The sequence below is a fragment of the Chenopodium album genome, chromosome 23, assembly GCF_948465745.1.
Source record: "Chenopodium album chromosome 23, dcCheAlbu1.1, whole genome shotgun sequence".
Lineage (NCBI taxonomy): Eukaryota > Viridiplantae > Streptophyta > Magnoliopsida > Caryophyllales > Amaranthaceae > Chenopodium > Chenopodium album.
Genome location: NC_137856.1, coordinates 32,209,446 through 32,222,535, shown reverse-complemented (window position 1 = coordinate 32,222,535; position 13,090 = coordinate 32,209,446). Strand labels below are relative to the sequence as shown.

Sequence of the window (13,090 nt, the reverse complement as noted above, 5' to 3'; positions counted from 1 at the left end):
ATAAAAGACTACATTTTCCTTACAATATGCCAACCGGGTTTGATTAAGGGTCTGTTCACATTTACTGAACTGAACTGAACTGATTGGAGCTGAACTGAACTGAACTGATTGGAGCTGAACTGAACTGAACTGAACTGAACTGAAATTAAGTAAATGTGAACAGGCCCTAATTGATAGTTCTAATAAGTTCAATTTGGATTGAATATTAGGTATAGAACTATTATATTGGAATTCCTTATTTTCATTTTAAGTTAATGATGAGTAATTGATAATTATACATCAATAAATTTTGTTTGTTGATGAATCACATGTATATAGAGTTTATAGGCACATTTATGCTAGTTTTATAGTTGCTTTTTAAGTCTTTTAGTCGTTTTTAAGGTCGCAAATGCATAAGTTGTTTGTTTTGTGCTCTATTACGCTTCGTTTGTGTTTTTCTTAATGTTTCAGGTGATTTCATAATCATTTGAATGCTTTCGGAGTGGTTTTGGAAGAATCGGACAATGAAATGATGAAAAGTTGATGAATCGATGTCGCTCAATGAAGGATATGCGTTTTTGGAAGCTTAGTATGAGATTAATATGTATGAGGAATGAAAATAGCATCCACAAGGGTCGTTATGCACTTTATGGAAATGAATTTGAGTTAGAAACAAAGGAAAACGATGGTCTACAAAGTGTCAAAACAGACCTTTGATCACTCTTTTGATCATAACTTGAGTTCTACAGATCGGAATGAAGCGATTCAAATTGCATTAGAAACTAGACTTGAAGAGCTTTCCATTGATAGGTTGCACGCCCCTATACACTTCCTAGATCTTGAGATACAGCCCTTGAAAGTTGACTCTGCGAAGCTGCCAACCCATCGCCCGGCCATTGGGCGATGGCCGTGATGTGCGATCGTGCTGGAGCTGCTGGTTGGGGAGATGGAAGGCCAGCGCCCGCTGGTCGAACTCCTCCTTATGCAGCTTGTACGACCATCGGCCACCCATCGCCCGATGGGTGGGGTGTGCGCGCAATCTACTAGGAATCCTACTTCGATTATAACTCCTTCAAGCGACCAATCATATGACAACTTTTATTATTTTTATTTTCCTATCATTTTTTTATTTTTTTTATCTTTAGATTAGTTTTAGGATTTTATAAATACTCAAGGGATATTATTTTTCCCTTATGCCTTTTACATATTTTTTATTTTACGTTCTTTTTAGTTTTCTCTCTAGAACCCTAGTTTCTCATGGCATCTCCATGGATTCTTCCATGGATGATTCTTGGGTTTATGATTTTAATTCATTGAGGTATTTTATTTCTATTTTCTTGCTTTTAATTATGTTTTATTCCTTAGATCTAGTTTTATTTATTTATTTCATGCTTGAGTAGTTTTATTTCTAGGGTTTGGGAATCCATGTTTATATTATGAATCTTGATTGATAATTTTAATATTTTGATTATTGATTTCTCTAATTGATAGTGTTTTATTGTTAATCTTGCAACCTGATCAATTGTATGATTAATTCATGTTAATAAGAGTTTGAATCGAAAGATCTTACTTTTAGAGGCTTCCCTACAATTAGGAATTCTGATTATGTTAGCGACCGAACTACATATGTTGAATTGAGAGCGTTAAGACCCGACCGTAGGCTTAGCAATTGCTCTAGATAATTGATTGATTGAATTGTTATTGATTTTTGATAGATTTAGAACTATAAACATGGTGAACCATAACCCTAGGGCTTTTTATTATTTGTTTTATTCCTATTTTAATTTAGACTACTTTTCAATTTGAATTTCGTGAATTGTTTAGTTTCTCCAATTTCTTAGAGGTTAGATTGAATACCCTCTCTCTGTGGATTCGAACCTACTTACCCTACTACATTGTTAGTTGGATTCGTTAGGAATTTTTTTTTGACAGGTGTACGACAACCTATCATTTGTACTTTGTACTACATTTTAGGATGAAAAAGATATACTCTAATGTATTATCTTAATACAGCTATTACGTGTTTACGAAATTCATATATAGTCAAACCAAATAAATTAATGTAAATAAAAGAGTACGAGAATGAAAGATTTGTGATAACATCTCTATTTATATACTAGTACTAAGTATGTATTAATTGAAAACCTTGTTTTTCATTTTTATGAAGGTGAAAAGTGGAAACTCGAGAATGACAAGTTGTACGTAGATAAAAATAAATCAACCAAAAGTTGATAGAATTTGCAAAGTACAATAGGGACAAGTAAAATCTAAGCAATATGACAACTTGCTTAGCCACTAGCTTAATCTTAACCTCCACAAAAATTTTAAAAAAAATAAAAAATAAAAATAAAATAAAATCTTTTACTTGATTGTAATTAGGGGAGGTCAATAATGTACTGTACCAAAAAGCATATTCCAAAATCAAGGGAGAATAATCCTTTACCAAATAAATTGGTAAACCTATAAAATGGAATATTCTTCGTAATATCCGGACCAGATAAACTGCCACGTGTCAGACCAGGTGTACGGATGTTTTGCTGACGTGGGCTAGCCAGTTGTATTATTGGATGATGTCGGCCTTCAATTCAATTCCTACAACTTCTGATTTTAGTATTAAATTAAAAAGTAAAAAGTGGTGTATAATGGGCTGCTATACTACTCGTAGCAGTATAAACATGAATACAAAGGCTAAAAGCCCAACGAAGTTTCCTGTAAAGCTATGATTTTGGATGTATGTTTGGTCCTATCAGCTTTTTGTAGGGGTTTCAACTTGCTAATCCTGTACAGTATGTGCCGGAAAATGACATGTTCGGCAAAAGTAAATGTTGTAGTATGTGTAGTTCATGTCGAATGTACAGTTAGTTGGCTAGTTGCTAATGGCTTGAGATCAGTTATCGTTGAACCTCATGTTGTTCACATATGAGTTATCCTTCATTTTAATAATTAGGCCATGTTCTTTTGAGCTTCTGGGTAAGCAGAGCGGAGCAGGTGTTAACAGAGTAGAGCAGAACAGAGTAAATTGAGTCAACAAAGCATAGTAAATTTCAGCAGAGCAAAACATATTTCAGTAAAGCAGAGCAGCTCTAAACAATAGGCCTAGTCAAATACTCTGTATCTTTTATTAGTCGTCGTTGCTACTTTGTCGAGTGCAAGTATTTGGACTTGGCCTATATTGTTTGTGAAATATAATTTTATTCTCTAGCTCACTACTCAAGGTATAAAATTATGATAATTGGTTTATCTACAAAGTAATGCAAGGACGAGTATGTACAAACAAAGAAAACCGTCGTTGGGCAAGTAGTCATGCATATAAATATTGTACTATATATAGAAAGAGTATCCATCACAAATTTCAACGTGCTGCCCTGAAAGATTAGGTTAGCCATGCATGCACATAACAAAGTCAGACTCAGACCACTAGTAGAACATAAAAACAAATACTTCAATTAATTAGCTGGTTTTTTTGGTCAATTACTTTAGGGTAAAACTGTAATATAAAACGAAAATTCAATTTAAATGTATGTTATGTTACTGCAATACCACTTTGCATATAATTTAATTATAATGTTATAATAATTTCATGCATACCACTCAAAAAGAAGATAATGAAATGCTCAACTATTAATTAGGTTCGTAATAAGGAATTAATTAAAGTAGTGGTAGTAATTAGTTTGATTAAGCTACATGTTGAAGTCATAAAAAGCCCATTGCAGCAATATTGACCAAGTAGTCTTTGTTGCTGGCTTTCAAGTCTTGCTACTTTAATGGTGTTTTGGTAGCCATGCTTTTTATGCAACATCCTTTAAAATAGTTTAATTTTTATAATTATGCTTTTTGTAGGGAAGAATGGTAATTTGGTTGGGTGGAGCCACCATAAAAGACTACAATTGCCTTACCATAATACCTTACAAAAACCTACTCCGTATATGTTTATTTTTTGAAACACCGTGTATGTTTATTATAATACTAGGGGCATTAGTGAAAAGTCGAAAATGAAAACATTGCACTCTCAAGTCTCTTCATCCTTTAATCAATGTCTCATTTATATCGATCTCTGATAAAATTGGCTCTTGTATATAGCATATACTCGCATCTCATTATTAAGGACTCAAAGGGTTCAATCTTCTTCCCAATGCTTCAATTATGTACGTCTAAACGCACCTTTGTTAATTGAAATCTTTCTAAGTAACCCTGAACTACTACTAATATCACTATATAATCGGATCAAATTTTATATTGTTCTTAACCAGCGCTGTGAGCGTGGATTAATGAGTAAAACAACATATTGTTCGACAACATTTACCCTAAAGCTCATGTCAAATCTGCTCTACTTCCAACCTGTAAGATGAGCATTCAGTGTCCAGATGAAGTTTACGATCGAGTGGAGAGAGTTTGATGGTTCATAGAGAGCTTGAACAGTAAATAACAGACTCTGTAAATTTGGGTTTATCTAGATAAATTATACTTCGTAAAATGTTTAAAATCTAAAGTTCTTAATACACAACACGTATATAAGGCCGGCCAAGAATAAACTAAGCACCATGCAATCCTATATTCAGAATGTGCAGATTGGATTCAACAATTATCCAGAAAATTGCAAATTCTAGAGACATAAATTTGTGTTTCATACTTTCGCGATGCAAGATAATAAGTAGACAACCACCTCCATCAAGCATATATCAGTGGTCAATCTCAACAAATTTGAGATGATTACAGATATTCAAGGGGTGCGATACTCAGACGTACAAGACAAGATCGAGTGGTAAGAGGCACTTCACATAGACAAGCACAGTGTGGAAGCAAAACAGCTTTCCGTAATAGATCTCCAGCTTCCTGCAAAGGAGAATGAGTTTTTTATTCAAGTTACCTTCAGGTTTTGGTAGATGCCCTCATATTTAGCATTTTGTGTTGTTTGCAGACTTCTATGCATTCCACAAAAAGTGAATTCAAGCTCTGAAACAGCCGTCATTGTAATGTTACTTGGGATCTTCAGAAGAGTTGTACCCATAAGAATTGTTCTAACAATGAAGTTTTAAGCTTTGCTATGATTTCCTGTTTAGTTTTCAAGAATTAAGCCCTACCCATATCCAATCAAAGGTGTCAAATAACTAAATAAGTGTCTGAAACCATCAGGGCGTGGTAACATTGGACAGTCCTAACAACCAATTAACCACTAATAAAGATTGAATAATAACGAAGCTACTTAGCAAGAATAGACCAAGAAAAGTTACCCACACTAAAGACGGAGTGGAAGTTTGCATTCAATTTCTGATGTCAAACTGCAATATCTGAACTCTGAACAGCCACGATTTGGACTGCATTTGCAGTATCTCAGGAAGGGAAGAAAGCAGGAAGATGGGGATGTCAAAACCCAACACCATCATTCATCTTCAAGGTCATGCAGACTTAGAACCTAAGATACAGAAAATACCGAGTAACAAATTTTCTGAACCAGAAAGTTACCTTACTAACACTGGCACACAAGCCATGCAGCACAGTTGCAAATTTCTTGAGAACCCCCAGCATGATCAGAAAATGCAGGACTAGAAGATGTTTCAAAGACCACCATGTACCAAAGCATTTAATCCAACAAAACTACAATTAACTATAGGGGAAATTACAACGATGAAGTTTTACCTACCTCAATCCCTTTGACCTCTAATAAGATTGTTGAGAGGAGACATTACAGTCTCAACACTGTGGGACAATAAAAAAAGAAGTTTAACCCCCAATAAGACTGCAATGCAACACCTTGAAAACAGACACACAAAACATCTTGAGATATAAAAGCATCTACCTCAGTAGGTTTAAGATCATCGTTTATCTACACAACCCACTGGCCACTAATACCGGCAAACAGGACTCTTAGGTCACCTCCGGTGGCCATGCCTAACAGGCGAACGTGACCTGCTCCTTTCGCGTTCACGGCCATAATTCCTAATCCTCCCCCCTCCATCCCTTCCATTACGATAATCATCATGCCTCCTTCGGTCCATTCCTCTTCCGTCATTTCGATTACCTCTATTGTTCCAATCTCGTGATCTTTCACGGTCTCGGCTATACTCTCTATCACGATGACGATCCCTCTCACTGGAGATGCTTCTTCTGTTTTTACTCTCACTTTCCTTCTCTCTCTGCTTCCTACGTTCTTCTGCGTCTTTCTCCCTTGCTAATCTTTCCTCTTCCCTTGCTTTCTCTTTAGCAGCCTGGTAAAGAGTAGTAAATATGTAAAACGAGAAATATATCCAATAACATGAACAGGTTGTTAAATGAAGAAATGAGAGTTCAAACCTTGTATTCAGATATGAAATCACGGACCATGCCATATCCAATGTGCTGCTTGCCAGTAATATGAGACTGAGTTCTTTCCACAGCGTCATTGGCGACCAAGAATGAACCACAAATTTCACATAGTGCCATCTTTTTCTCCTGTGTCAACATTGTTGCTGCACTCAGAGGCTGTTGAGTTAACGCAGTTTTCTCAACATTAAGAATTTCCACCTGCAAGATTAATTTCTCAGATGTTATCACAATCAATGCTTATCCACCATTAATGACAGAAACTCAGATATAACAATAATATAAACAAAATAAGATAACCAAAAGTGAGTGACAGAACCGATAAGCTCAAAATATTGAGTCAGAACAATAATATTCACATGTTATGGAGCCAATAATACTCGATTTGAAAAGCCTAGTGTTTTGAAATGTTAATATGACATTAGCCTCAAAAGAATTGACCTTTCGCATCAGTGCTTCTGCTTCATCAACTTTGCCAGCTTCCCCCAGTGACTCTACTTGTTCCAGCAAATTTTTAATTTTATCTTCCAACACAGAGAGCTGCTCAGCCTTTTCAGCAGAAATAGGTGGAGGAGGAGGAGGTTCGACCTCCTGGTCCAGACGCTCTCTCCCACGTCTAACTTTCCTATCCAAGTCTGCCACCTGAAACACAATATCAACAAAGTCCACAGCATGCTATAAAATGAGAGGCCGTAATCAAAAGTACAAGGGTAAAAGCAGCCAAGAAAATAAAAATGCAAGGAAAGACTCACCAATTTCTCACAAAATTGAGCAAGTTCAGCCTCAAAGCGTGGGACATAAGTGTCATGCCTAGGAGAATTCTCGAAGCTAAACATCCAAATTATAGGACATATTAGAGATGGAAGCAGACAAGAGAGTAATAGCCAAGTAAAACAATGAGAAAAGAGCAAGAATAGAAATATGTTGTAGGCAAGAGATTAACCCACACAACTAATAATCAACCAAATAAACAACGATATCCTAATGCTAGGCAAGTAATGAAGGTTAAACAAAACATATCAGGAATGACAAGACACAATAATTATCCTCCAAGTCTAGATTCTCCAGATGCACTCAAAATTTACTGATGAAAATTTCCATAGATCAAACAAATTGCTTTAAAAAAAAGTCATCAAGTATGCAAACAGCAAATCAGGTCCCTTTAGAAATGGACACAATTGACTGCTGCCAGAAATGTATATTTACTTTGTATACAAAAAGGAAATAAGAGGTTAGAAGTCACATGTAGGGCTTAGGACTACACCATACTACAGAAGAATGCTACTGGTATACGTAGTACTTAAAATGCAAGTTTTCATGTAAGCACTTGCAGAAACAATTGCTTTGCTATTAGCCTGCCTCTACATTCATAACAGATACTACATACTAGACAACTACTTATAAGCATACAATGATATATAGGGGTATCTAAATAATCATCCACCTTAGAAACTCAGTTTTAAGATATCTAACACTAGATACAAATTTCCTTCTCTCCAAAGGATCTACCTGAAAAGTATTAAAATCAGTTACCTCAAAGAGTAAACCAAGTAACATCCAGACCTCCATATGTCATATTAGCAAAGCACCTGAGAAACTCCTAATTAAAATCCCATCCTACACCAAATATATAAAGGAAGTAACTTACTTTTAAACAGATTTTAAAAAAAAGTTATCAATAATAGTTGCACAGTCTGCAAGAGCAATTCAATTACTCAAACGGCATCCTCACATACAATCAAACACCTATTACAGGCAAGCATCATAACTCCACTAACTCACATAGTACCTTTCCCAAAATCCCTCAAAAAAACTCTTAATAACAATATAGATGCACTCATGCACATACTAAATCCATTACCTCTCTTTCAGCTTTTGGTCATGAATCCTTGGACATGGCCCTGAATCACAGATATAAATAAAATTACAAAAAAGGGAAAACCATCAGAATACAACTAAGACTAACAAAACTTCATTTATCTTAACAACAGTAATGTAACAAGATGATGCACATCTCACAGTTCACATAGTATAATCAATTGAAACCTTATAGCCAACCAATCAAACAAACATAAATAATTATTTTCTGTCAACTTGTATACCAAAATACATAGGGTTTCATACCCATTGCTTTCCTCATAAAATTCATCTTTAAAAATCTGATTAAATTCCATTCTTCAACAAATGCAATGCCAATCATATATGAAGTATAATATTAAAACAAATTATGCAAATCACACAAATTTCTATAGATGTATTAACCAGTACTACAAACCCCGCCCCCCCCCCCCCCCCCCTGCTACCTTATAAGAACTGTTTAAGAGTCATATGCTCCTTTATAAGAACTGTTTAAGAGTCATATATAATATTTACCGACCACATTACATGTAACAATAATTTTAACCTCAGCATTGTTTGTTGGAAGGAAAAAAGACATTGAAAGCGATACATCTATTATGCATCGTTTGTTGGAAGGAAAAAAAGACATTCAAAGCGATACATCTATTATAAACTAGTGATGTAATTTAAGTTAACATCATCACCCATTTACCCCCTCCCCAAACTCGGCATAAACCACTTATTATCAAAAGAGCACAAAGTAGTGAATTTACTCAGAACACACGACATCGTAGCCAAATCACTGCCACAACCCCCCTTCCCAAGTCACTCAATCTTAGGGCATCTTAAGAATCCTATCATCAAACACTTATACTTTAGAGGAGGTGGCAACATTTTTCGGATAACCATTATAGTATATGCGACGATTAATTCAATATTCAATGTCTCCGTCTCATAGTGCCCGACAAACCAACTAGATAATACTATATCACATTATTACCAATCAAACAATCCTAAAATCTTCTTCAAAACACAATTACAATAGAAGAAGCAATATAGATTCAACTAAAGGAAACGAATACGAACCAAGATCACTGCGAGTATTGACGAAGAGATCGTGAGGGCAAAATCGAACCATATAAGACGCGCAAACCTCCTTATCATCCCACTTAATCTCCTTATAACCCTTCCTTTCTTCATCAGTCAGATTCCGAGCTGAAATCACGCAATAATAATGTTAAAATTAAACCAATTTCATAAATTTTACATGAATTGAAGTCAAATTCAATCAAATCTCAACAAAATCAAGGAATTTTTGAAGTATAAGGGGAAATTAAATTACTGATTCAATTACCTGCGCCCATGAGTTCATCGAGAAGCGCTCTCTGAGCATCCATCGCGAAAATTCGAGATAATTAGAGCTCGAAATTGTTGAGATAAGAACTAATTTGAAGATTGCAGGTGTTAATTGAAGAAAGAGGGAAGAACTGGTAATGAAGTTAGGGTTTATGAGGTCGATGAGAGAGAAAAGCATAAATTACGCGAAAAGTACGCAATCGTCCAACGGGGTCCGTTTCGGGTTACTATACAATATACAAATACGAGTACATACTAGTCCCTTGTTTGGTTGGATGTATTTCCATGAAATCTCAATTCCTATGAAATTGTAATTCCTAAATCAAAAGTTATTTGGTTGTATACTTGTATACGGAAATTTCTATTTCCCATGGAAAGTTACAATGTTACACATACCTAGGAAATCAAATTTGAAATTTCTCATAAATTTAACCAAACAATTCCTTATATGGGATTATGGGCCTATCCTCTTATGCCTAAAATACTCCTTATTAGAAATTTAAAAATTTTGAATGTTTACAATTCAATCTCGAGTTTAATTGTCCTCATGAGAATGGTTTCTTAATGATACTTTTTTCTTAGCTTTTTTTGCCTATAAAATGAAACAAAAAACCAAAATCGATTTTTCGGGTGTGTTCTTATGTTCTATACACATAATTTTCACTGATCTAAACTTATTAGCTCTTATTAAAACTTATTTTAGTTGTAACCCTTATCAGAACTTATCAAACCTGATCTGAACTTACCTGAAAATAGCTGAACTTATTACACCTGAAATAAAGGGAAAATAAGGTGAACATGACATACCCTTCATATATTAGTTAAACAAGCCTACAAGCTTAATCAACAACATACAGCTTATTGAAAAAAATAACTCTGTATACATATATCTCAAAAAAGAAGTTGATTTTGAGCATTGAGACCTTGTTTTATCCACCTTATTTTCATATTTTTTGAGAGTTAAGTTAAGTTATTTTTTGCTAAGAATTGAGTTTAAGAGTGCGTTCTATTCACCTGATTTTACTTATCTGATTTTATTAAAACTTATTTTGGTTATAAATTGAACTTGAGTGGCCCTGATTAACCCTTATCACAACTTATCTGAACTTATTAACCCTGATCTAAACTTATTTTTCCTGAAATAAGTGGATATAAGGTGAATAGCACGGTCTTTCCAATGTCAAGTCTTAATTAACCTTCAATGATGGTCACACTTACTTTAACCCTAATTAATTTTCCCCAAATTGTTAGGTGGCACGCACTATATCAATTCATTGAAATAATTATTTTCATTTTCAATTTGATGCATATTACAATAGCAATGTATAGATGATGATGTCATGGAAACATAATTAAATACTCCGTAGCTAAATTAAGATTAGACGAATTACACAAAGAAAAGAGAGGCCTATATAAAACTTCATAAGTAAAATATTATACATACACACACTCCCACTCCTAATACAACTATTACATGTTTGTTAATAGAATAAAATCTTAAGATGTTATATAAGTACAAACCACACTCTAAAATAGGCTATATATCTAATAACTACCAATAGAGCTTATCTTAAGTTTAACAAAGGTTACAAATACCAAATAAATTCTCAAGTGAAATAAACACTAGCTAGTCCCATTCAAACTCGAGCCCCCTCTTGGCTACACCGTTGAGGATCCGAATCATGAGGCGGGTACACCACATTGTCATACAACAGACCAGCAAACGCGGCTCCAAGCAAAGGTCCAATCCAATAGACTGCTTGGTTCTTAAAACTCCCACCAACAGCAGCTGCCCCGAATGAGTATGCAGGGTTCATTGATCCACCCGAGAACGGACCAGCGGCTAGCACATTCGCTCCCGTGATTAGCCCAATGACTAAGGGTCCAATAGAGCCCAATTGACCATGTCTTGGGTCTTTGGCTGCATATACAGTGTAGACTAATCCAAATGTGAGTACACCTTCTAAAACGGATGCTCCGAATCCGGTCATTTCTTCTGATATTGCATGTGGCACAACATTCTGCATGCAACACATATATCCAATAAACCAACAATATGAAAAAAAAAAAAAAAAAAAATCCATACAAAATATTGAAATGAAAAGTTTCAATTATACTTTTTTCTTCAAAATTTTAAATTCCTATCCAACCATAAAATGTGTAAACTAGATCTATATGCATGCATATGCAATCCATGTTACTCCGTATGAAATACATAAATATGTACAAGCAATACAACCACCATTTTGAAAAATTACATGAAAAAACAAACGCAGTTGCAATATTTTAGTTAGACACCAACCTCCTCAAAAATTTGCTTCAATTCTTGTAGATCATTAGAGATATTCACCATTTTATAATATAAACTCGCTCTATCTCAAAATTATTTTTCCAATTTACTTTTTTTTGTCGGATTTAAAGATCAGATTGTGTGTATTATGGTAGTAATTCATAATTAATATGAATGATTAATTAATTAAAAAAAAACAAAAAAAATGGTGTGAATTCATCTACAAAACACTAAATTAGTTTAACTTAATAAAGAAGGGGAAGTAGAAAATATTGCAAGTAAAATTACTTGATTAACAGTGACGATCTTAAGGAGAAGGCAAGCCATAACAGAACCAAGAATTTGGGAAATCCAGTAGAAAAGGGCGGTAGGAATTGGAATGTGACACCCTACAACCTTCCCAAACGTGACGGCCGGGTTGACGTGGCCACCGGAAACGCTACTTGAGATATAAACAGCGGAGGCTAGGCCAAATGCATTTGCTATGGCTACAACCACCAGGCTTGAGGGATCTGATCTGGCATCTGGCATTATTTTCCCTACAAATAACAAAATTATAATTAACATGACATGACCAAACGATATACATACATACAATCAAGATATAGCCAACTATAAATAAATCGCCCTGCATGTCACATTAGTTAATAATGTATTTTAAACCAGTACGTATACTCGTAACCACTAGATATGAACAACAACAAAAACAATAGAATAATAAAACCCGTTTAACACATTACACATGTTATAAGATATGAATATATCATGAGAAATTAAAATGATTGTGTTAAAATTTGCATGCTATTTATGTACCACACAAAGCATATGGTGCAATTGTGAAAATTAGTAAAAAAAATATAAGTTGATTAAAGAGGACCGAACTTACGTGACGCCATGGCGGATCCGGCGGCGGCCAAGACATAGATAAAAGTGGAGATAAACTCAGCAAGGTAAGATCGTAGGGCGTTTGGGATCATGGATTGTCGAACATGGGAAGAGAAAGTCGTTCTTGGTGCCATTTTTTGTGTTAATTAATTAATTGTTGAACAAAATGAAACCAAAAGAATTTAGGCTACGAATTAAAATCACTAAGAAAATTCAGAGAAGAAAGAAATATTTTCTTAGACAAAATCAAAGGAAATGGTAACTGAAAAATGTAAGAGGAGGTTGGTTATTTTTATATACAAAGAGAAGGGTTAGTTGCATGGTTTTGGAGCGTTTTAATTTGAATAATAACTGCCGGTTGCACTTGACAGTTTACCTGTTATGGTAAGGGATTTGGGAGGGAAATACATTTTTTTTTTCCTCTTTCTCTTTTTGTTTCGC

At 34.7% G+C, this 13,090-nt stretch overlaps 2 protein-coding genes across 4 annotated transcripts; both read right to left on the bottom strand.

The window, feature by feature from the left end:
• Positions 1 to 4,410: 4,410 nt before the first annotated feature.
• On the bottom strand, positions 4,411 to 9,676 carry LOC145608346 (uncharacterized). Of its 3 annotated transcripts, XR_014105787.1 has the most exons (9): positions 9,473 to 9,676; positions 9,205 to 9,333; positions 8,141 to 8,180; positions 7,032 to 7,107; positions 6,721 to 6,921; positions 6,271 to 6,480; positions 5,777 to 6,185; positions 5,621 to 5,676; positions 4,411 to 4,812 (listed from the first exon to the last, which is right to left on the bottom strand). XR_014105787.1 is itself a non-coding variant. In XM_081663959.1 (7 exons), exons 1-7 carry the CDS (start codon positions 9,513 to 9,515, stop codon positions 5,850 to 5,852), a joined length of 1,035 nt encoding a protein of 344 aa, XP_081520085.1. In that variant the 5' UTR covers positions 9,516 to 9,676; the 3' UTR covers positions 4,411 to 5,849. The 3 variants fall into 3 exon arrangements, 1 of the variants encoding a protein (XP_081520085.1); XR_014105786.1 differs by having other exon boundaries at positions 4,411 to 5,676; XM_081663959.1 differs by having other exon boundaries at positions 4,411 to 6,185.
• Positions 9,677 to 11,111: 1,435 nt separating this feature from the next.
• Positions 11,112 to 12,783, bottom strand: LOC145609436 (putative aquaporin TIP5-1). Its single transcript, XM_081664923.1, has 3 exons — positions 12,651 to 12,783; positions 12,053 to 12,303; positions 11,112 to 11,495 (listed from the first exon to the last, which is right to left on the bottom strand). The coding sequence occupies exons 1-3, from the start codon at positions 12,781 to 12,783 to the stop codon at positions 11,112 to 11,114; spliced, it is 768 nt and encodes a 255-aa protein (XP_081521049.1).
• Between the last annotated feature and the right edge of the window lie 307 nt (positions 12,784 to 13,090).

Excerpts from the sequence above, each read along its gene's own strand:
- LOC145609436 (XM_081664923.1), bottom strand. The coding sequence starts at position 12,783 with ATGGCACCAAGAACGACTTTCTCTTCCCATGTTCGACAATCCATGATC. Across the intron at positions 12,304-12,650 it reads CGGATCCGCCATGGCGTCAC|GGAAAATAATGCCAGATGCC; the intron begins GTAAGTTCGGTC and ends TGTTATTTGTAG. Across the intron at positions 11,496-12,052 it reads AGATCGTCACTGTTAATCAA|AATGTTGTGCCACATGCAAT; the intron begins GTAATTTTACTT and ends TGTTGCATGCAG.
- LOC145608346 (XM_081663959.1), bottom strand. The coding sequence starts at position 9,515 with ATGGATGCTCAGAGAGCGCTTCTCGATGAACTCATGGGCGCAG. Across the intron at positions 8,181-9,204 it reads CAATACTCGCAGTGATCTTG|GGCCATGTCCAAGGATTCAT; the intron begins GTTCGTATTCGT and ends TCTGTGATTCAG. Across the intron at positions 6,481-6,720 it reads CAGAAGCACTGATGCGAAAG|GTGGAAATTCTTAATGTTGA; the intron begins GTCAATTCTTTT and ends TTAATCTTGCAG.